Below are 22,520 nucleotides of genomic sequence, written 5' to 3'. Positions count from 1 at the left end.
TACCTGTGCTCATGTACAAAGTAATTGACAACTCAACAATGATATGATTGATACATGTTGTCTTGGTGTACGTCAGAATCGCACGTAGAGCGAGGCTCATTGATCGTCACTACTTAGCCCGAATCCGGACTAGCACAGTACGCCAACGCAACCCAGCTTGAGCTCTCTTTCACAGCTTCGTCGCCAATTGCCCCAACTGTCACCAGAACTGCATTTCCATTCCATCGTCAACTGCTCATCAGCGTTTTCATTCATTGGGCTTCGGCTGCACGAGTTTAGTTTTTGAGTTTCCAGCGGCTAAGGCGCGTGTCAAGTCGCACGCGAAATTTGGGTCGAGTAAAGTAAGTCGCCGCTCGCCATACCCACCCACGTCGTCATCCAGAACAGCGCATCTGCTACGTCTGCCATCGCGTCACCTCCACTGACTCCCCAATTAGATCGCCCAAGTCTCCTTCACCATGGCGGATCTGCAGGAGCTGTTTGCTCGTCTTCACAACGGGCAAGGCGCTGCTGGCAACCACCCACAACAACAACAACAAGCACAACACGGCCACCACCAGCCCTCTGTATCCTCCCCTCTGTTCTCCCCCTCCATCGGCGGACCCCAACCGCACCACCATTCGGCCGTCATGTCGCCCAACATGTCGACTGCCAACACGCCCGCGCCCGAACAGTCGCAGCAGACACCGCAGCAGCAGTCGGCCCAGCTTCTGAACCTGCTCCGCTTCAACGCGCAGCCAGGCGGAGGTCCGGCCAGGACTGCCTCGCAGCACACACACACGCAGGCCTCCGAGGGCAGCCTTGCCCGCAGTCGCACCGTCTCAGCCTCGAACCTGATGGCCAGCCTCATGGGCAACAGGACACCCTCGCATGCGAGCTCAGTTGCTGCCCCACCCGCGCCTGCGCCTGCTCCTGCGCCTGCACCTGCTCCCCCAGCGTCGGAGAATCCTCAGGATCTGCTCCTTCGTCTGTTGAACCACCCGAAGCCCGCTCAGTCGGACGGTCGCTCGTCGCGAGCTTCTGCCGCTACCTTTTCGCCGCCTGCCATCTCCACCGAGCCAGAAACGGCCGTGGATGCTGTGCCAGATCCGGCTGCCGCCGAGTCGGAGCAGGAGCAGGAGTCATCCGACCCCGCTACTGCAGCAGCGCCTTCTGCGTCACCCTCCGCGTCGCCCATGAGGCTGTTCGGCTCTGATGACACGGGCGCCTCGTCGCGTTTCCAGCCAGAGGCGGCCACTCTCCCTGTAAAGTTCACCTACGTGAACCCCTTCGATCAGCTTGCTGCTGCTAGCCCTCGCAACCGCACGCCTGTCCCCGAAGCAACCAAGGCCCCGCCGCCGAAGATGGAGATCCTCAAGAAGCAGCCGGCACCGACTCCACACGAAACTGTGGCCGAGGCCGTGAGCGACTTGGGCGAGCAGGTTGGCCATCAGATCGAAGAAGCGCTTGCGGAGGCTGAGAGCAAGTCCATTGCACACCTCGCTAAGGAGATTGACAACTTGTCCTCCGAAGACATCGAAGTGGAAGATATCGCAGTCGACATCGTTGCCAAGGTCAAGATAGAAGCTGAAGAGGATGACACTAACCTTGGAGCAATCTCGACCATTCCACTTACTGCCGCTACCTTGAAAGAGGTCGCTGCTGAAATCGCTCAAGGCGACGTGGCCGAGAACTGGGAGACCGCCGAAGCTGAAGAGAGCCTTGCGCAGGGCGAAGACCAGACGGTAATAGTCTACAGGTTCCCCATGCGCGCCTTCGCTTCTATCCAGGTCAATGTCATGCCACCTCGACCTCTATACTTCAGGCCTGAGCTGTTCATGGACATTGCCAGGCTGAAGAAGGAGTTTGACCAGATCGATCGCTCTCTGGTTGCGGCCAGTAAGAGCTTCATTGTTTACGCGCTTGTCAAGAAGGGTGGATTCCGCATCATCCGCCAGGAGAATGGCCAATATCGACAGGTCTTTGAAAACCTCCAGGAACGCATCTTCAACATTGCCCTGTGCACAACAGGCGATGACACACAGCAGTCTCTTGAGAGCATTCTCGGCATTGGTGTCAACGGCACGGTCTTCTGGACATCTCTCGAGCCCTCGCGCGAGGATCAGTTCGGCGAGCATCTCGATACTCAAGGCCTCATGCTACCCCCTTCGCCATCGCAAGATGATAACACATCCGGCGGCCAGTTGAAGACGCGCGCTAAGCCCTCTTCACGTCACCCCGAGTTCTTTGCTGTCGGCCGGGGCAAGTCGATTCACATCGTCTTTCCACGTGTCGCTGCAGAGTATGCTCGCCAGAAGACCCGCATCTGCCACACAGAGAGGTACCTCAAGGAGCGCTCCCTCAAGATCCTCACCGGTAAGGCTGGAAAGGACTTTACCTTCAGTGAGGACGACACCGTCATCGTGTCTTTGGACAAGGCTGGTCGCATGCGCTTCTGGGATATTCGTACTCTAACAGAACCCGAGCTTGGCAACCCCCGCGCCCCGGCTCGTCAAGTCGAAGTATCTGAGACGCTGATCGAGTTCAACACAACCTCCCCGACCGCCAAGTCGTGGCCTACTTCGGTCTTCTTCTTTGACAAGGACAAGCCGTATACTAAGGGTATTGCGCTGCGATATGTCATGGTTGGCATGAAGCAGAACCACTCTTTCCAACTTTGGGACTTGGGTCTCTGCAAGGCTGTCCAGGAGATCAACCTCCCGCACGAGAATGAGTCGGACGCTATTTGCAGCGTTTCCTTCCATCCAAAGACTGGCATCATGGCTGTCGCCCACCCCACGAGGAACTCGATCTTCTTCGTTCATGTTTCTTGTCCGAGGTACAACCTGCCCGTTCTGAGCCAGGCTCAATTTATCTCGCGCCTTGCGAGCAAGAACGAGAAAGGACACCAGGCGCTTCCTCCGGTCAACGCTACGGCTATCATGACGAGCATCACGGAATACTCTTTCGCATCAAAGGGTCAGATCAGGAGTCTGCACATGCTCAACGAACCTGCACCCGCCGGTTCAGCAGATCTCGATGATCCAGAGAACGCTGCCCTGTTCGAGCTTTACGCCATGCACTCCAAGGGCGTTTGCGTGCTCCGAATTCGACGAAGCGACCTTGGCTGGAAGAAGGAGGGTGAGCCTATCCATCCGAAGGACGCCGAGCAAGAGGGCGTTATTACCATCACACAATTGAAACCGCCGCCTGCCCCCGCAGGCACAGATGAGGCCTCGAATGCCGGCGACGCGCCTGCACCACCCAAGTCCGTATCTGACAGGTCTGTCCGTGACATCTTGAAGAAGGACAGCAGTGTTGTGTCCAAGCAATCCATGATGACGCCTGAGGCTGCTATGCGTGCTTCTACTCTCGCTAAGGTCGAAAGCAAGCAGGATGCTGCTCGTGCGGCCATCATCAATGGAGGCGAGAAGTCTGAGAAGAAAAAGAAGAAGCGCTCCGCCGCGGAATCTGCCTCACAAGCATCCACCATTACACGTGCAGCACCGCCGTCGTATGCGCAAGCTGCTCAGACTATTCCACAGTCAAGGTCACCCGCTCTGCCTGAGATGCTTGCCTTGACCGCGTCGCCCGCTGCAGCGATCGTTCCCCTTGTACCCGTCGCACCCGTTGAGCCAGAAGTAGCCAAGACTCCTGAGGTTGAAGCACCGGACTGGGCTAGGAAGCTAATCAACAAGCATCTCCAACAGACAGCCACAGCCACTTCCGCGCCTACTCCTGCCTCTACTACACCGGCTGCCGAGATTGACGCCAAGCAGCTTGGAGGAATCGTGGAGACCGAGATCACAAAGGGCCTGTCCCGCGAACTGGACATCATGTACAAGCGGTTTGACGAAGACAAGCGCGTCATGAATGCGGCCAACGGTGCTAAGCAGGAGGCTATCCTCCGCCTCGTCTCTAGCACCTTGACTGAGAACGTCGAGGGTGTCATCAGGAAGATGGTTGATGAGAACATTCGTAATGTCTTGCTCCCAGAGGTCCTGGCAAAGACATCTTCAACGCTCGAGCAGAGCATCGCCAGCAACCTCAAGACTGCGCTGGGCCCTCAACTTTCGAAGGAAATTCCGGATGCCGTCTCACGAGCTCTGAAGAACCCTCAGCTGTTCCAGTCGTTGTCTGACCAAGTCGCGAAGAAGGTCACCGGAAACTTCGAGCCGATCGTAGTTGCTGCTGTGGGATCCGTCATCACTCCCGCTCTGTCGAACTTGTCAAACGTCATCGAGAGGCAGATTGGTGAGCAGCTTCGCCACTCGCAAGCGCAGCGACGCGAGGATGCTGTGAAGATCACCCAACTCACCGATACCGTGCACACTTGCCTCGAGACCATCCAGTCCATGGTTGCCACCCAGGCTGAGCTCCAATTGCAAGTCTCGAAGCTTCAGCAATCCCTTGTTCAGTCGCCAGCCCCTCCTTCGGCCCCCGCCTCGGTCCGCCCGTCTCCCCAAGCTACTCGCGCGCCAGTCAAGCAGAAGACCCCGGAGGAGTTGGAGACTGAAGCCATCACTCGTCTTATGACCGAGGGCAACTTTGAACAAGGTACTATGCAGTGGCTGCAGTCCAACCGCACCAACGAGCTCTTCGACGCAATCTTCGTTCGTTGCAACCCGGCCTACCTCAGCCAGGTCAGCCCGCTGCTCTCTCTCTCAACCGGTGCAGTCGTGTCCGATTCTCTGGACCGCAACCTCCCAGAGAGGCTTGTCTGGCTCGATGCCGTGCTCAAAAGCGTGAACCCCGCAGTAAGTCTCCCACTCGTCCCATCACTCCCTCCTACTAATCAGTTTCACCAGGACGACGAGATCCGAGACATTGTCCCTAAGATCATGGACGTCGTGACTCAGCGCCTGACCACCGCCTACATCAACCTCAACGAGAACACACCCGGCAACCCGCTTCTGCGCCGCATCTCGGGCTTGGTCAATCGCTGCAGCGAGATGACCCGCGCCGCAGCCCAGCGCTATTAATCTCCCGTCTAGTCGCGCTCGGCACACGTCGGTTCTGCGCTGAAAATTGCCGTGAGCTTATGCTGTGTTGCTGCGCGGCGTGACTTGCTGCTCGAGAGAATGGGTACTGAGTGATGGTGTTTTCTGGCTCGCCTGGGTGGAATTTTCAAGGCGTTTTTTTGGGCGGGCAAAACTTTTTATGTGGGGGGAGAGGGGGATTATGCGCTTTTGTACGATTATCAGGCAAAATTCCCATTTTCATTTTCATGTCCTTTCTTTTTTCTATGGATGTTTTTGTGTTTTGGGAAGTGCGGTAGGATGTTTTTCTTTATCACAATCTTCATTTGATGGTTCTTCTGTTTCATCTTCTGCTTCTTTCGCTGTCTTCCTTCTGTTAGTGCGATCTGGCTGGCTGGTTGGTTGGGTTCGTCAGCGTCACGAGATCGCGATGATGCTGGAATGCTCGTTCGCTGTCTCGTGGCGCTTATGGGCTGGTCTGGCTCGCACGGACGGACGGACGGACGGGGGATACATACATTGATCTGCATGAATGAGTATCTGCGTCTTGTAATGAGCGATTAGCGTGTTTCTCTGCGCGGAGAGAGGTTTTCTCAACGAGCAGATAATACAATGGTTTTATATATACATTCTTTCCCTTGTCCGATTATATGTCTTCAGGGGTTGGTAGGGAAAGAGTTTTGGTGCAGAGCAATGTGCATGTTGCGAGAGTATAAGGGGGCTGCGGGAATGAAGCTGCGGATGCTGGAGTGGAGGGAAAAGGCGCTGTGGAGAGTACATATTGATATGGGGGGTTAGCGTATACTATTTTTCTTCTCTGTTGATAGTATGAGCATGATGTGAATCGGTCTCGGTGGGAGGAACGATACAGATGGAGTTGGGAGCCGGGTGGCGTGTCGTTCTAATTTTAATTTTGGAACGTGGAAGCAGGGATGTCAATGTTGAATGGATTACTTGTTCAATCTCTATTTATCACTCTTCTGGTGCTTTGTGCAATAGTCGATGGATATTCAGTGCCCACCATCTCCATGTGGTATATTTAGTCTAATGATACAAGCAAGTAGGTGCTAGGAGAACTCGATCAATCAGAATCAGTCTCTGCTCCAGTCTCAACCCCAGGGGCGAGGCGCTCTTGGAGTCTTGCATAGCTCATTTCCTCTTCAATCAGAGGCAGTTGGTGCATATGAAGCAAAGTCTCGTCATCAAAAGCCCTCCTCACTTCCACAGTTGGCTGTGGGCTTGTGAGAAGTAGCTTTAATCTTGCGCGGCTGTCGTCATCGACGAGGTTCGAGAGCGAGACAATTACTTCATCCATGCCATGCAGGTAGGCTTCCCTTTCATACTCGTTGATCCCGTCGATAAAACAGAATACCGTCGTCTTCGGCGGTAGTTTTCGTATAAGGTGAGTGAAGAGTTTGCAAAGACAGCTGATATGTCCCTGAGCGATATCGTTCGTCGACAGATTAGAATCAGGCTCAATGGCAGGAGAAGGAAACTGCCGGAGTAGTTGCGCGATGAGCGAACGGATCATACTCGCACCACCCCGATGCTCATCCCTCCGAAGATGATATCCACAGAAGAACACCAGGCTCACGACTCCGGGCGACATTCTCAAGCCTTTAACAATCGTTGCACAAAGGATGGTGAACGGCGAGGTACGGTTCGTCGGATCGAAATCTCCATGTACCAGCAGACGAGCTGATCCAGCACTTGTTATCCAGTTCCGGAAGTGGTGGGTTTCGATCATTTGCTCGGCCCGGCTGCGATCTGCAAATAATACATCCGCAGCGCTGTTAAGAGCTTTTTGTAAGTCGGTCTCATCGATGTTTGGAATTTGAAGTTGGGCCCAGAGATCTTGAGGAGTCCAAGGTAGCGCCTCCTGCGGCATGGGCGTTGTGGGCCTGGACGGGATTGGTGAGCAGGGTAACCAATTGTCTGTAAAACTGTTAGTATGTTCTCGGCTTCAGTAGTGCTTTGGGGACTTTGAGTTCAAGCACATACTCGTCTTATCCTCAAGTAGACCAAGTACTGCGTTCAACATGTTCCGCATCCATGCCAGTTCAGTTGCACCGGCCTGTCCTTGCTGATATATTGCCATAAGAGCTTGGTGAGTGGCCCCGTTTTGCTGTCTAGTCGCTGCGTGCAACTGGCGATTCTGCATGCCATCTGAAAAACCATTAGTAAGAGACTGCTGGTCTTGTTTGACAATCATAACCATGAGTGGTAATATCGAGTTAAACATTGGGCCTCGAACAAACATATCTGACTTGCGCGAGAGCCTAGACAACTCTAGCATGATTCATTACTGCTCAATGAGAACACTTAGATCATGAAAGTAACCTGTATTCCTTTGTGGCTTGAATTCAACAGTGAAAAGACATCACGTGAAAGACGGGAGAGACATGGACTGTTGCAACAGCCGGTGTTGTTGAGAAAGAAGCACGATAGTTCGAGACGGTTGTACGTACCTGCAATCACCCGATGTTGGAAGGAGTCGCGTGCTTGACTCACGAGTTTGTCAGCAGAAGACTTCATCTCAACGAGGCTTTTAGAGAGTTTTTCTTGATATTGCGGGCCTGTGAGTATCGCAAGTCCAGCGCGCTTAGCTTTGAGGTAGTCAGAAAAACAACTCATCTATAAGAGAGAGGAAGAGACTCGAATTCAGGACGGTCGCTATTGGGAAGTTGCTGGATACACACCTTGTTTGCTCGTATAGAACTTGACTGCTTCTTCAATGGCTTGAAGGGTTGCAAGCACAAAATCGATCGAAGCCTTGAGAATGTTTTGGTCCCCTGGATAGATTTTGAAGTAGAGGTCCGCTGAAGCAAAGAACGCAGGGAGGTCGTCAAATCCGATGGCGACATCGTTCCGTACTTCAGCAGCTTGACGATACGCCTTGGTCCAGGTCAGACTTGTCACAGGCAAGTGGGGTTCGATGGCCAAGAATTCGGTTCTCACTCACATCCAACAGTAGATCTGCCACTTTAGTTATCGGTGACGCCACGTCTCCAGAGGGAATAAGTTTCACAGCCTGCTGAAGAGGTACAGCACTCTTGTCGAGTGCACCGCGCACTTTCTTGCGAAACTTCCCAACGTGTTGCTGGTCGTGATCAAAATCGTAATCCCTCCGCGCCATTTCGAGCTTGGCCTGGACATCAGGCCAATTTGAGAGATGTCGAATGCCCCAATCGCGGGAACTCCCCTGTCCTGACGCCGAAGTTGCTTTCAGCTGCTTCATCGCTCTGGGAAACACCTCGCTCCAAAACTCCATGTCATTGATAGACTGCGGTGATGGCCGGGGCTGAGGTGGTGTGGACACATTGGGTAGTGCGAGACTCGACGAGGCTCGAGATGTGGGCACTGGAGCGACCGCAACAAATTGACCCTGGCTTGGGCTGTAACTGAAGCCTTGCGTGTTGAATGCGGGGTGATACTGCCACATCCTGTTCTCTATAAAATCCACCGCCGGCGACCAAAGCTTGAACGACGGAGGTGTGCTGTTTGAGGGGATCCGACCAGACATCGGGCGGTTTGCAGGTTGAAATCTCAGCTTCAGCCTAGAAGGCACCTGCTAATCAGGACAAAACGTCGATAAGAGTGTGATACTACTGGTCGGGTTTACTGTGCGTATGTCACGAGTTCAATCGGTTGACTGCAGGCGATAGCTCAAGTAAAGAAGTAGAGCTTTATGTAATCTGTCTGAGTCTATCATGCGTCGCATGCCCTGCGGCAGATTCGAGCCAGAATAGGAGCGCTGGCTCTCCAGTCTAATACAGAGTAGAATTGCGGCCCCCATTACCACTCTTACCGGTGTGACAGGTCGCCGGTCATTCGCTCAAGATTATGCAGTAAGACGGAGGAGTCAGTTCTGGCCACGGTGTGCACCAAAAATGGTTTCCATGTCCGGAGGGTGTGATGTTGTAAGCAAAGTACTACGCCAAAATGATTTGGGCTCAACCAGTCAAAGGTCATGGAAAATTCGTGGTTGTCACCGAACAATCTCATTGGTGTACGGCAAGCCGTGCTATCCTAGCTGAATGCAACCCTCATGTTCTTGCACTAACGTGCTGCTGTGCGACAAATATAGGAAACATATTCACAAAGTAACATAGAGCGTGTATCTTTTTGATGGCAATGTTCTCTAATTAAATTATTTCCACTGCTTTCGCTACATATCCAGGTTGTTGCTCGGGTCGAGCATATCGTATTGGAGATTGTTACTGCCAGTCAACCCTGCTCTCACCGGAAGCATGCTTCATTTGGAAACCTGCATGCTAGCGGGTCTTGGGGCCGAATATGGGGCTTTTACTCTACAGCCTTGCTGTAAGTGGCTCCCTCAAATATCCTCGGGTCGCCAGTTCACTCCCGCTCGGAAACGCCCATCTTCCTTCCGCCAACAAGCTAATCTATTATTCGAAGCAGCTCATCGGAATATAGCAAGAGAACAATGGACATGGAAGTCAATGATACAGACGGACAGCACCAACATACAGAAGGTGCAATCGCTCCGAAAGAGAATGGGGAGCCCAACCACGAGACTACCGATTCGCCGACAACCACCAACAGTCATGCTGACAGTTTCCCACCGACACCCAAACCCATTGATTTGGGTAATAAGGACGATAGTAGTTGCAGCATAGCCAATGATGAAAGCACACCTTCTCGCGACGTAGTCGGACGTTTGAAATCCATTGAGACCAAATTCAATGTGCTCGAAACCCTTTTCAATCCTCAGGTGTCAGAAGACGAAAGCGAAGACTCGGATTATAGCGGCAGATCCTCCGACTCGGATGGCTCTAGTTATGGAAGCAGGAGAGTGCTCGGCCAAGTCCTCTGGTATATTGGAAGATCAAAGCGGTTGTATGAACGAGAACAGCGTATGAAGAAGCACCGGAAGGCTATGAGGAGGGCGGATAGCCGCAATGTGACGTCGGATAACAGAGACAAGACCAACTCGTTGGAGAACATTAGCACAGCAGCAAACCTCAGAGGCGAGCCAGCAGTACTTCAATGGGTGGCTTGGAAGTACTTCATTGCATTCAAAGGAGGGTTTGAGAACTCCGTCCTTATGCCTATCGATGCTGTTGTTGGAGAACCAGAGCCACATATCATCCTTCAGCTCAAAATTCAGGTTGATACGCAGGCACCTAGGAAACGGCCTTCGGGTGGTCGCCCACGTCCAGCAGCGCGAACAAAAATCCCAGAAGATCTTCCAGGGCAGTTACCACTTCCCGAGCGGGTCAAGATACACTCTGAATCGCTGAATGATCTCTTCATGCGAATAATCACAGCTCATTCAACATGGAGAACAGCCGCCGATGGTTCCATTGTGTTCCTGCGACCGTATAGAGAGTTCATATATTATGAAAACGAACTGAGGGGAGCGCTAGCAAATTTGGAGAAGCATGTTGAAAGTGCCAAAATCTCTGACAGTGAGCTTGTTCTTCTGAACAAAGAAGACGCTCACGATCTAGATCCAAAGGCAACAGTCGGAAAGACCGATGAAAGTATACAGAAAACAACCTCAACTGGTGACGATAACGAGACAGAGGAGGTGCAGCAGGGTGGCGATGAGGATGACAGTGCTAGTGTCAAGGCCGAAGAGGAATATACACAAAGCCCCATGACGACTCTGCTCCACTTGCGTTGTTTAATGCGGTTCATTGATGAAGAACTCAAACCTAAGATTGAGTATATCAACAACAACAAGTGTCGGAAGATTCTGTTTCATGATCTATGGTATCTCCTCAAACCTGGAAACGAGGTCATTGACCAGAAGGAAAAGCAAGCATACCGGATTGTTCGTGTCGAATTTCCACGACATAAAGTTGAAGAGCCATTTTTCCGGTGGAACAAGCGGCCATCCAGGAACAGGGACGATGAGGCGGAGATTGAGGAAGACACGCTTGTCAGGGTTCATTGCGCATACATTGACTTTGATGGCAAGCAGTTCGGTCCAGTTTCTAAGAAGTTCGACATCGCACCATACGGTGGAGTCAAAGACATCAAATCCTTGCCTGTATATCCGCTTCGGTTTGCAAAAGATACAAAACTCCGCGAAAGATTGATCAAACGCGGGAGAATGCTCTTAGATATTTCAAGGTATAAGAGTATGTACTACAGCGGTTATACCTTGGATAGTCGAGATGAAGTTGATAGTCAGGTTGTTGTCGATTTCAGTGAAGCACTATCAGATGAGACTAGAGAAAACTGGGCGCCGGTCATTGACACTCTCAGAACTGCCCCGGATACTAGAGATGATGTCGACAGGTGTGTCGCTCCTTGCTGTCACGGCCAGGCTGTTGGCGAAGACGAGTACATCGACTCAAGGCTCACAGAGGATTTCTTCAAAAGCTTGATACCTGACACATCATTTGCAGCACCATCACTACTTCTTTCGCCTCGGCCTCTGGATGAAACCCAAATCGGCTCGGAGAACGAGCCGACGGAAGACGAGTTTGTGGTAATGACCTACAGGGTGTTTGGATTTGTGTTGCGAAGTCGGAAATGGGGTACGTACCGAGTTCGTTGCATCTTCTCGGCTTGTCAATGTCGAACATCTGTGTGCGCGTCCATGTACACAGAATTCTCCGCTGACAATCACGATCACAACAGCCCAGCTTGATCTCACCTTTTTGAGGTATGAAAACACGGATGCAAGAGTGTCCACTCTCTCTGCTTTCGATCAGCTTGAATTACCGGAAGGCCATCGTGACATGGTAAAATCGCTGGTAACACAACATTTCCGTGAAAGACAAGCCACATTCGCTAGAGACGAACAAACAGACTTGATTAAAGGAAAGGGTAAGTTTGCCTCGACCCTCTGAAATTTGTCTACCAAATACAGTCGTCGTTAACTGCCCACAGGCAAGGGTCTCATCCTGCTCTTGCATGGTGCACCAGGAGTGGGTAAAACTACGACAGCTGAGGGGATAGCAGAGCTCTTCCAGAAGCCATTATTCCAGATCACGTGCGGTGATCTTGGAAGTACAGCCCGAGATGTTGAGGTGGAATTAGAGAAGAACTTTGCTTTGGCAAGCCGATGGGGCTGTATCCTGCTCCTTGACGAGGCTGATGTCTTCCTGTCGGCTCGAGAGCGGAAGGATTTTGAACGAAACGGTCTAGTAGCAGGTATGTGTCGAAGCTGGCGTCGACAACGCTTACTGAAGCTTACTCATAACAGTATTTCTTCGCGTGTTGGAATACTACGTAAGTCATATTCTTGTTAGAAGCGCATGTGAGATTTGTACTTATCTCAATCCTAGGCTGGTATTCTTTTCCTTACCACCAACCGTATTGGTGATTTCGATGAAGCGTTTGCCTCTCGAATTCACATGAGCTTGCACTACCCGGAGCTCGACGAAGCGAAAACAATAAAGATTTTCGATCTCAATCTGGATCTCATCCAGCAGCGCTTCAAACGCCAAGATCGCACGATCACGTACGACGCTTCAGCTATTAAAACCTTTGCTGCACAGCACTACGACGACCATGAATACAACCGCTGGAACGGTCGACAGATCCGAAATCTATGTCAAACCGCTCTTGCGCTGGCCGAGTTTGACGCGCATGGAAGGAAGATCGATGGTAAAGTGGATAAGGAAGCGACCGTTCAGCTGCAGCTCAAGCATTTTGCATTGGTGCAGAAAGCGTACATTGAGTTTGGAGAGTACCTTGGCGATCTTCGAGGGACGCCAGGAGATCAGAGAGCCTATGATCATTCGTTGCGTGCGAAGCAAGGCACCGTGCACCAGACTACGCCCAGCAAGTTTTCACGGTCATCAAAAGCAAAGGAGTCGAGCAGCAACGCTAGGCACTCAAGCTCAATTCCCCAGTCTCAGTCGTCAGCACATATTGATCAGTTCCAGCCTCTCGTGAATCAGGGCTATCTGCCCGGAGCAAGTCCAAATACGAGACCCGTCTACAACCAGCCTCACTCATCTGGACAGACCATGGGATCCATGGGGAACTCTTACGACCTTCAACACGGATACCCTCATCAGGGGATTCAGCAAGGACAGATGGATCCAAGATTTTACCAAGGACATCAACCACAGCAGGCGCCGCAGAGTGGATACATTCCGCAAGGCCAGGGTTGGGTCGCTCCCAATATGCCCATGAACTACAACCCTACCAGTCAACCCCAACAAATGCAACCCTTACAGGGACAAGGTCTCCCGGGACAGCTACCACCGTACGGCTACTCCATTTCACAGGGTGGTGTGCAGAGTAACACGGTGGGTGGACCAGAATCTTTTGGTCAGACAGTTCACCCGGGCGAGAGTCTCGGTGGAGGTAGCGGATCAGGGGTAGGTAGTTCATAGAGCTAGGTTGTTTCCATTACTTGTGTGGGAGAGCAATGCAGGCGCTCTGGTCCTGAAATTGGGTGGTGTAGCCAAAGCATGTATACTACAGTAGATGATGCTTCTTGTGGTATTTCATTAGATTTTTTCCACACTATTTTCACACATTGTTGGTTGCGAGGTTTGACTACTCATGATGTTAACCATATCATCTCGGAAAACACAGATCGCTGACAATGGGCACACCCAAATGTCCTCTTCCTACTTTCCAACCAGGATTATTGATACATACAAGGGCTGCCAATAGCAGAAATCTAATCCACCCGCAGAATGCTATAAGACCTTGGAGAGCAATTCATCACTATTTTACACAAACGGCTATATCAGCATATAAGCTACATGGAAGAAGTTAACTCATTTGACAAGTTTACGAAGAATATTCCCACTAATTGGCTGAACGTGATTATGGAGAGTCAAGAACGAAGAATGCGACGAAGCGATGCCAGCCAATGGCATTTCCAGATACCAGAAACCGTAGGCCATGTTGGACGTCCAGGAAACAGAAAAAACGGCTTTGAAGTATGTTAAGCGACCTTGTGCAGTGCTTCTATCCTGTCGATTGATACTGGAAAAAGACCAAGGCTAGTCCACTGTGATCGACATAATTAAGCTCCCCGGATCTGTTAGATCTGCAGACAATGGCTATCGGTATGGACGATTTCTGCCAAGAGGCATCACCCCATAATGCAGGACGACAGGTGATGAGGGAACAATCAAGTTATCCAAGAAGTGGACCTGCGAGGTGTCTGCAAGAGTAATGGTCAACCCTGCTTATCACCCATGCACCTTCTGGGCTGCCTCACCGGACCTCCATGCAAAGGCTGATATTGTTGGCGCACTATCATCTGATGTTCTGTCTTAGTTCGTAGAGGGCACTTTGTGACACAGGTGGGTGATGCGCCCATTGGCTCATTCCTCCCAAGCTCAGTCCCTCGCCAAGCCACTCGTCATGCATGCAAAGTAAGTTTTGCTTCGTCTTCCTCAGCCTAATCAGCTGGTGTGGGTCTTGTTGTAAATCTATGTATCGAACAATGTTGTTTCAATAAAACTAACAAGATCAATCAGAGTGCCACGGGACTGCACGATTGCTTTCGATGTTGTTTACGCTCGCCACTTGTTAGAATCTAGGTTTTTCGATTGCGAATACTTAGGTGACCATTTAAATTTGTATCGGTATGAAGGTCACGATCCGACACATTGGCGAAGGTTCGCTTTTACCCCTCCACTACTTGGATAGCTGATACCAAGATCGGCAAATATCACCCAATCAGCGGCGACGGAGTATATGAATCTGGCGCCATGTGCAGAAGATAAGAGTCGAGTCCTACATCATTCAGCTTGATCAGACGGAGACTCGGGTCACTATTCGACAGGCTATTCTAGACAAGGGTGGAAGGCTGACGCGTTGCAGAACAACGTCATGCTGGAAGACGATTCGGCCGGACCGAGCAACAGCAGGTAACAAGATGGGAGCGCTAAAGTGGAAGCTCGGGAACTCCCTTTCCCACATCTTGGCTTCCAAGAGCGGTGCTATTTAAGAGTATGCCCTCTCAACTCACCAAAGGCCTCTTCAATCAATGCGAGGACGACTAAACCTCTAGCCTTACCTTTCGCAACTGCAGAACTCATTTCTAAGTTATCGACCTTGTCAAAAACCTTCATCTATAAGCTGCTACTATGGGTGAAACTCAGCGACCTGTCATTTGCGGCTTCGTCCCCCCATACATTCTGGAAGCTGTTGCCCGCTCCAATGTCAATGCGGAGGACTCTGACGTCGTTGCGAAGGCGGCCAGCGCTGCTTGCAACCACACACTCAAACATATAACCACTTATCACGAACATCGTTATAAGTCAGTCCATGGGAACAAAGTCAGTCACCCTTCCACCGGAAAAGGCTTCATTCCGGGATACATTCTCCAAGCGGTTGCTGACCCAAAGGAGGGCCTCGCCAAACAAGACAACCAACAGGCACCATTGACTGCCGATGCCGCGGTATCGAAGTCGGTGCAGAGGAAGATCTACGATTGTAAACAGACCGACAAGCTTCCAGGAAAGATTGTCAGATCTGAGGGACAGGCACGTATCAAAGATCGCCAGGTCAACAACGTCTACGATGGGTTCGGGATTACGCATGACTTTTATTCTGAGGTGTTCGGTCGCAACTCCCTTGATGATAAAGGACTACCCCTCAATGGCAACGTCCATTACAAAGCCGCAGATGCACCAGCTGGGTACAACAATGCATTTTGGGATGGTGATGCCTTGCACATGGTCTTCGGCGACGGCGACGACATTACCTTCGATTACCTCACTGACTCGCTCGACGTCATTGCCCATGAGTTGAGTCATGGCTTTGTGCAGTTCTCCTCGCCGTTGAACTACGAATCGCAAGCTGGAGCTTTGAACGAGTCCTGCGCCGATGTCTTCGGATCAATGACCGAGCAGTGGCACATGAAACAGACTGCAGAGGAAGCGGACTGGAAAGTGGGACAAACCATCTTCCCAGTCGCGTTCACTGGGTCTGCACTGCGGACCTTCCAGTCCTGGAAAGCCTATACAGACGATCCTGTCTTTGGCACCGATCCGCAACCCAAACACATGAAGGATATCTACACAGGGTCCGATGATAATGGAGGCGTACATATCAATTCCGGTATCCCGAACCATGCATTCTATCTCGCCGCGACAGCTATAGGAGGGAACTCTTGGGAAAAGGCAGGTAAGGTTTGGTACAAGACGATGATGTCGGGGAAGATTCCTGTTCAATGCGATTTTGAAACATTTGCGAATGTCACGGTCAAGGTTGCGGCCGAAGAATTTCCTGACGCGGATGTAAAAGATAAGATCCGCGACGCGTGGGTCAAGGTTGGAGTTCTTACTTGAACTTCTCAGCGGCTAAGTAGCGATTTCAAACGATGTTGTTGATTTTCATTGATACTATCTTGGATGTAGAGCTCAGATAGAATACAACAGATGTCTGCCCTGTTCCGATGTATATCTTCAGTTGCACTACATTTGGCTGATCATCACTCTTTCGCAGCCTCGTGCGAAGCTCAAAAGGATGGGCAAACGTAGTCGGATAATTGACATTACTTCTTGCTGCCGTTTCTTCTAAATATTCCACTGGCATTCACTGAGAAGCCCCGCCTTCTTATCCCTTCTCCGTGACTGTCCCTCCTCTTCAATCCTCTCTATCAACATGTCTGCAAGAAACCACTCATCTTGACTCATTTCGCCCAGGATCCTCCGACTAGATTCTAGGAACCTTTGCCTAAAAACCATCCAGAGCTCCTCGTCAGCTGCCTCCCCAGTCCCCGGCCTTGGATAAAAAGGATCATTTTTGAAAAACGCCGCACAGGCTTGTTCGACGCCTGCTTCGTCCATCTGAATCGGCCGACAGCAATCGAAGTCAAGGATCCATATACAGTGAACGCCCAAGTAGTCAGACTGAAAGGTGGATGGATATGCAGGCTTCGCTCGCGGCGGAGCCAGCACAAATTCGACGTCATTCGCGTCAATCCTCGCACCCCAGTGCATTAGCGCTAGAGCTTCTGCCATGGTCTCGGCGTATGACTTGACGTCCAGACCTAACACCTCCATCTGATCGATATGGAGAGGCACATTGCGGAGACTGAAGCGTTGGAAGCGCGATTTACTTATCTCGTCCTGTCTGTGGCGACGTCGGCGCCCCAAATATGGTCGAATCAAGCATGCGTCATCGTCAGCATTGCCTTTAACAAAATCAGACAGTGGAGCGTTGCCAGCGCAGAAGAGGTCTACGATCTTGTCGCTGATAGACCTTGGGACTTTAGGGATGCGTTCTGAGATGAGTGCTCTACAAGCAGAGTAGCCAGGAGGAAATTGGTGCAGACATGATTTCCACCAGGTATCGGTGGGTTGGATCAGCTCGTGACACTGCGGTATCGAGAGGGGCATCGAGGGAGGGTGTTGAAGTGCGCTCTGGAGAAGTTGGAGGTGCATATTGTAGTCGTTCGTGATAGATCGACCGGGCCCGCCATCTTCGCGCTTTATGACGATTTGTCGGTTATCCTTGTCTTGTCTGCCTCCAAGAGTCCAAATACTACCGCAAAAGCCCTTTCCGATACAGCGGTACTGGACGCTGGACTGTAGCATAGTCGAATGAGAATATTGTAGATTTGGAAGTTGGTGTAATGGTTTTGGTCATGCATAAGTGTTGGCTTTTAAGAAAGTCGCAGGCTTAGGTTTGCGGTTCTCATATGCCCGGTACCATGGTAGTCGCCTGCAATCAGCCAATAAGAGAGCAGTAAGTTTTTCACCACCTTGCGCCTTGGGTCAATGACTACACCCTCTCTCAGTCAACTGTAAAAGTGGGAAATAAGCTACATTCTTTTTGGCTCCTACAAGTAGCAAAACTACGTAACACAAACTTGTTAAAGTACAAACAAGGCGGATACTGCTCAAAATTCAGGCACAAGATTTGTACACTAAACTTAGTTGTAGTTGTCAAGCTGTTGCATGCTTTCGCTGTACCCTGGTTCCTGGTATTTTGATTGGCCGAGAGGCCTCCCCCCCCCCCGGCTCGGGTGCATAGATCGAAAATTTCTTTGTGGTGAGCCCCTTATTCGCTGCAAGTCTTGCGTAGAGGCTTTTCAAACCTTGCAAGTAGGTCCGCGCAATGCAAAACTAGTATTTAAAGCCCTGTTTGGGAGATTTCAATCCTGGGAGAAGGTTTCGCACAGGTTTCGCAGAGGCTTATCTATTGGTCTAGGTATAGGGTATGCATGTACCGTATAACGCGTGGCTCTGCACACCCAGGCTGCAGGCGCAACACCTGGAGCTTTCTACGGCTGCGAGCCTACGATGTCGCGGAGATTCTCGATGCACTAACTCCTGACCACAGGTCAATTACGGGAGATCTTTCACCAGTAAGACCGTGGATCACGTGCGTGTACAATGTCGTAATTTGGAAAGAGGACACTGTAGCATGTGAGGCGACGCTTGATACTTTGCCAGATCTGAAAGACGACATTATCATTCAAGAAGCGAACAGTCTCACACTCCAGAAATCTTCTGCAGTATGGAAATATAGTTGGAGAAGGGTGCTAGAGGACATGTGTGATGGTTTGGAATGAGATAGAACGTGGTCTCCACGACAAGAGCCATTGGTATGATCTGGATGTACTCATGTCACTGGCTAAATAGATGACTCGATACTTTACTGCTCAATCGGGCAAGGTGAAGCCACTGCCTGAGGAAGACCCTCATTTCATCCACGGCTGTCGTTTCTGGGCCGGGATCTGGTCAGTCAGGAACAAGAGGAAGAAAGCACCTAAGAGAATATTATTCGATAGATCGATACCCCAGGCACAACACTCGTTTCAGTAGGTTTTAATAACTTAAGAAGTGACGAGAATCATCGTTTCTTTTGACGGTCCTCTAAAGCATTCTTCGGCGCCTACACTTCACACAAGATACAAGTATACGCTGGTTGCTTTAATCGTATAGGACAAGCTGAAGATCGTAATAAATATATTTCGATTATAGATACGACTTAATTTGCTCCTCGCTCCAATCCCAGAACTCCTTTGCATGTCCGTTGCCACCCTCGGCTTTGGACTTTGTTGCGTCCATCAAATCGTCACGGATTGGATAAAGCCGGCCCCATGGAACGACTAAAGTAAAAAAGAAACTGTCAGCACACTGGAAAACAGAACATCAAAGTGAGGAATTGGTCAAGGCTTACCCCAAGCTCCAGAATCCTTTGGTTTCAACTCTTTGGACAACGCAGCAAACAACTCGACGTAAGCACCGTAAACAGGCGGAAACAGTGCTACAGCCTTCAACACCCTCTTGAAGAAGAAGCCACCCTCACGATACAACTCTGAGGCCAAGTGGCCAGGATTGATTGGCATACTCATGATTCCATCGTCTACATGGCGTCGCGCAAACTCTACACCATGTAGCCAGTTTCCAGCCTTGCTCATCCCGTACCGCTCGAGCGGCGACAGAAGCGGCCAGTAATCGACATAATCTGCCGACAGACCACGACCTTTCTCTCCAATGGTCTCGGTGCCCATGGAAGAAACCCAAACGACTCGCACGGTGCCGGGGGACTCGATTTGGGCCGTCGCCGCCAGAGCGGGAGTCAGCAGCCGAGTAAAGAGAAACGGCGCTAGTACATTGACACCCAAGTGCACCTCATGGCCTTGCACGGTCTTGCTTTTCGATCCATCCGCGTCGCCAAGTGCTTGGACGGCGGCGTTATTGAATAGTGCATGGAGCGTCGTGTCTTGGGATAGGAAGCGCAAAGCAGCTGCTCGCACAGTGTTCAGATCTGCGAGATCGAGATGGAGAAACACAACTGTCCCGGAAGACTCTTGATGTGCTTGTTCAATGGCAGTGATGGCGGTAGCTGCTTTTGTCTCTGAGCGGGCAGCAATGTAGACTTTTGCGTTCTTGGAGTACAAGATCCTCGCTGTTTCCATGCCTACGCCTGAAGTTGCACCAGTAACTATGTAGACCTGAGGGAGCGTGTTAGTTAAGGTCCAGAAACGCGATACAATCTATCACGCCGTTGTACCTTGCCGCTTAAGTCGGGTATATCTTGCTCAGTGTATGAGGGTTTGGGCGGGTACATCTGCGTCCACATGCTTGCCATTGACTGTTTTCCAACTTGAGGCTTCGTAGCCTGTGAAGGCTGGTTTGTGAATGGCATGATAAATTTGGGGAGAGTTTGGGATTGAGTGTGGATTTTGTGGCTATCGCGTTGTTTGCTCGCTGTTGTGATGAAGGATAAGATCCTCCGGCCCATCAGACTGCAGTAGCGTAGATTTGATTTGACTATATCGGGTGTACTGGTATTGGTAGTCGTGATTACGCGTTTCGCAGAGTACGAACAGGTTGCTATAAAGACGGCTTCGAGCTTAGATAGCTCTTGTCGTTTCTGGTCACTTCCTCGGCTCTTCAATAGCAATGTCTAACCAAACTAGGCAGTTGACGCCGAATGCGAGTAGCCTCATCGTAGGGGTTCGCATATTACTACCCGAATGAGCTGAAGCGAGGAAGTTTGGGTAAAGTGTTGTATCCAAACTTCCGTTATCGATATTGCGACTTGTCGAATCTTCGTCAGCTCTCAGGTCAAAGCTTGAATCAGTATTTAACCACGTGATGGTTGTCTTTTATACAACTGGTTATCTCTGCTAAAATTGGAAAAAACAAATAACTACCATTGTCTCTCTGTTGTTTTGCACTAACTCCAATGCATGCTTTCGCGGCAGCCTCAGCTACCAGCTGGTTACTTTGGTCAACTGTCCATGCAGCTGTACCATACACTCGTTCACTCATAAGGACAGATTCAAACTGCAGAGTCCTACCGGGCGACAGTAATTGGCCGACTAAAGAAGTCTGGAATCGACTGAACCAAACAGTGGGTGGGAGACTGATTGCCACCGTACCACTAGGAGCCGTCTGTCACCCTGGAGGATATGCCGATATCGAGCCAGACGGCGCAAAGTGTACCGAATTAGCACAGAAGTGGGATCTGCCACAGACATTGTATGTCATCAGTGAATTGGATCTCGAATGATCAGTGGAAGCTCTTTCTGATCGTTATTCAACAGCATAAATCAGTCAGGGGACATTATGAACCCTTGGTATCAGAACAATTCCTGCAGTCCGTTCCACCATCTAGATCGACCTTGCGAACTTGGCAACTACGTGAACTACGCTATCGCCGCCTCCGGTGCAGACGAATTCATCAACGCTATCAAGTTCACTCAAACGTATAATGTGCGTTTAGTGATTAAAAATACTGGACACGAGTAAGTTATTCAATAAACCATGTGCTATACCCGATGAATGTTATAGCGGAATTGACTTGTTCTTAGTTTTCTTGGTAAATCCACTGGGAAAGGCGGCCTATCGCTCTGGACCCATGGCCTCAAATCTATGGAAATCACGAAATATGCCAGCTCAGCTTACAATGGTCCTGCTATCAAGGTCGGGGCAGGAATCACGGGTGGAGAGGTACTCGATCACGCAAACAAGGCTGGCTACCGTGTAGTGACGGGCGATTGTCCAACTGTCGGTACTGCAGGCGGATACTCTGCAGGCGGTGGCCACGGCCTGCTCATAAACACTTATGGCTTAGGCGCGGACAATGTGTTAGAGTGGGAAGTCATCACGGCAGATGGCCAGCATCTTACAGCCAGCCCTACCAACAACACAGATCTTTACTGGGCCCTCACTGGCGGCGGGGCTGGCACCTATGCTGCTGTCCTGGGAGTAACCATTAAGTTACATGCTGAAGGCTCTGTCGGTGCAGCTACTCTGAGTTTCAACGCCACAGCCAGCCGTGACAATGATTCCTACGTTGCCGCACTGAACGAATGGTGGAAATTCATTCCTGACCTTGTCGACGCCGGTGCATCTCCATCCTTCAACTTCTTCAGAGATGGTTTCAGGATCCACAACACCACAGCACCTAACAAAACCATGGACGAGATGGCCGATATTTTCAGGCCGTACCTCACGAAGCTGGACGATCTAGGTGTTCCCTATACGTTTGTCACATACAATGCTCCCTCATATCTATCGCACTACAACGCAACCAACGGCCCCCTACCCTATGGCCCGTACCAAGCCTCTCAGTTGTTCAACAGTCGCCTCATCCCCCGTACCATCTCGTTGAACCCCGCCCCCTTAACCACCGCTATCTTAACAATGACGGACCACGACATAGCCGCAGACTGGCAACTAGGCTGCTCAGGCTTCAATGTAAACTCGTCCCGAATAGCGCACCCCGATAATGCTGTGGTCTCTTATTGGCGTGACGCCGTCGCCGTCTGCCTGGAGTTCTCCATCTACAACTGGACTGTCCCCGAGGCAACGATGCTAGCGCGCAGACAGGATCTAGCGAATATCATCCACCCGATGATCGAAGTCGCAACTCCTGGATCGGGGGCGTATTTGAATGAGGCGGATCCGCAAGTGTATCCGCATGGTAACAACGTCAAGTGGCAGGATGCGTTTTATGGCCTGAATTATGAGCAGTTGAGAGAAGTAAAGGATAGGTGGGATCCCAAGGCGGTGTTCTATGCGTATACAGCTGTGGGGTCTGAAGACTGGGAGGAAGATGCGGATGGTAGGTTATGTAGAGTGGAGGCATAAGGGGCTCATCACGGACTGTAGGGATGGCGATGTATCTTAAGTAGATGGG

At 50.9% G+C, this 22,520-nt stretch overlaps 7 protein-coding genes across 7 annotated transcripts; 4 read left to right on the top strand and 3 right to left on the bottom strand.

The window, feature by feature from the left end:
• Window positions 1-458: 458 nt before the first annotated feature.
• Window positions 459-4,961, top strand: P153DRAFT_292195 (uncharacterized protein; the record flags this gene model as incomplete). The annotated part of the gene is made up of 2 exons (XM_033663823.1): window positions 459-4,736; window positions 4,788-4,961. The coding sequence occupies 2 exons, from the start codon at window positions 459-461 to the stop codon at window positions 4,959-4,961; spliced, it is 4,452 nt and encodes a 1,483-aa protein (XP_033523541.1).
• Window positions 4,962-5,911: 950 nt separating this feature from the next.
• P153DRAFT_317808 (uncharacterized protein) lies at window positions 5,912-8,789 on the bottom strand. The gene is made up of 5 exons (XM_033665033.1): window positions 7,921-8,789; window positions 7,658-7,853; window positions 7,427-7,564; window positions 6,960-7,124; window positions 5,912-6,893 (listed from the first exon to the last, which is right to left on the bottom strand). Exons 1-5 carry the CDS (start codon window positions 8,479-8,481, stop codon window positions 6,040-6,042), a joined length of 1,914 nt encoding a protein of 637 aa, XP_033523540.1. The 5' UTR covers window positions 8,482-8,789; the 3' UTR covers window positions 5,912-6,039.
• A 536-nt stretch (window positions 8,790-9,325) lies between these two features.
• Window positions 9,326-13,410, top strand: P153DRAFT_367415 (uncharacterized protein). Its single transcript, XM_033668272.1, has 5 exons — window positions 9,326-11,470; window positions 11,574-11,762; window positions 11,826-12,089; window positions 12,142-12,167; window positions 12,224-13,410. The coding sequence occupies exons 1-5, from the start codon at window positions 9,406-9,408 to the stop codon at window positions 13,280-13,282; spliced, it is 3,603 nt and encodes a 1,200-aa protein (XP_033523539.1). The 5' UTR covers window positions 9,326-9,405; the 3' UTR covers window positions 13,283-13,410.
• Window positions 13,411-14,652: 1,242 nt separating this feature from the next.
• Window positions 14,653-16,217, top strand: P153DRAFT_367414 (thermolysin family peptidase). The gene is made up of 2 exons (XM_033668271.1): window positions 14,653-15,190; window positions 15,263-16,217. The coding sequence occupies exons 1-2, from the start codon at window positions 14,999-15,001 to the stop codon at window positions 16,202-16,204; spliced, it is 1,134 nt and encodes a 377-aa protein (XP_033523538.1). The 5' UTR covers window positions 14,653-14,998; the 3' UTR covers window positions 16,205-16,217.
• A 215-nt stretch (window positions 16,218-16,432) lies between these two features.
• P153DRAFT_423509 (uncharacterized protein) lies at window positions 16,433-17,481 on the bottom strand (the record flags this gene model as incomplete). The annotated part of the gene is made up of 1 exon (XM_033672432.1): window positions 16,433-17,481. Exon 1 carries the CDS (start codon window positions 17,453-17,455, stop codon window positions 16,433-16,435), a length of 1,023 nt encoding a protein of 340 aa, XP_033523537.1. The 5' UTR covers window positions 17,456-17,481.
• A 1,360-nt stretch (window positions 17,482-18,841) lies between these two features.
• On the bottom strand, window positions 18,842-20,018 carry P153DRAFT_386331 (NAD(P)-binding protein; the record flags this gene model as incomplete). The annotated part of the gene is made up of 3 exons (XM_033670517.1): window positions 18,842-18,975; window positions 19,047-19,824; window positions 19,884-20,018. The coding sequence occupies 3 exons, from the start codon at window positions 20,016-20,018 to the stop codon at window positions 18,842-18,844; spliced, it is 1,047 nt and encodes a 348-aa protein (XP_033523536.1).
• A 543-nt stretch (window positions 20,019-20,561) lies between these two features.
• Window positions 20,562-22,471, top strand: P153DRAFT_404131 (FAD-binding domain-containing protein; the record flags this gene model as incomplete). The annotated part of the gene is made up of 3 exons (XM_033671993.1): window positions 20,562-20,857; window positions 20,923-21,123; window positions 21,190-22,471. The coding sequence occupies 3 exons, from the start codon at window positions 20,562-20,564 to the stop codon at window positions 22,469-22,471; spliced, it is 1,779 nt and encodes a 592-aa protein (XP_033523535.1).
• Window positions 22,472-22,520: the final 49 nt, after the last annotated feature.

This window comes from Dothidotthia symphoricarpi, assembly GCF_010015815.1.
Source record: "Dothidotthia symphoricarpi CBS 119687 unplaced genomic scaffold P153scaffold_11, whole genome shotgun sequence".
Lineage (NCBI taxonomy): Eukaryota > Fungi > Ascomycota > Dothideomycetes > Pleosporales > Dothidotthiaceae > Dothidotthia > Dothidotthia symphoricarpi.
Note: the sequence above shows the minus strand (reverse complement) of the source record. Positions and strands in the feature narration are given on the sequence as shown.

Bases quoted from the DNA above. Each gene is read 5' to 3' on its own strand.
- P153DRAFT_317808 (XM_033665033.1), bottom strand. From the start codon at position 8,481: ATGTCTGGTCGGATCCCCTCAAACAGCACACCTCCGTCGTTCAAGCTT. The intron at 7,125-7,426 runs GTACGTACAACC...ATGGTTTTTCAG, and splicing joins CCAACATCGGGTGATTGCAG to ATGGCATGCAGAATCGCCAG. The intron at 6,894-6,959 runs GTATGTGCTTGA...ACAGTTTTACAG, and splicing joins TCTACTTGAGGATAAGACGA to ACAATTGGTTACCCTGCTCA.
- P153DRAFT_367415 (XM_033668272.1), top strand. From the start codon at position 9,406: ATGGACATGGAAGTCAATGATACAGACGGACAGCACCAACATACAGAA. The intron at 11,763-11,825 runs GTAAGTTTGCCT...AACTGCCCACAG, and splicing joins AGACTTGATTAAAGGAAAGG to GCAAGGGTCTCATCCTGCTC. The intron at 12,168-12,223 runs GTAAGTCATATT...TCTCAATCCTAG, and splicing joins TTCGCGTGTTGGAATACTAC to GCTGGTATTCTTTTCCTTAC.
- P153DRAFT_367414 (XM_033668271.1), top strand. From the start codon at position 14,999: ATGGGTGAAACTCAGCGACCTGTCATTTGCGGCTTCGTCCCCCCATAC. The intron at 15,191-15,262 runs GTCAGTCACCCT...GACCCAAAGGAG, and splicing joins AGTCAGTCCATGGGAACAAA to GGCCTCGCCAAACAAGACAA.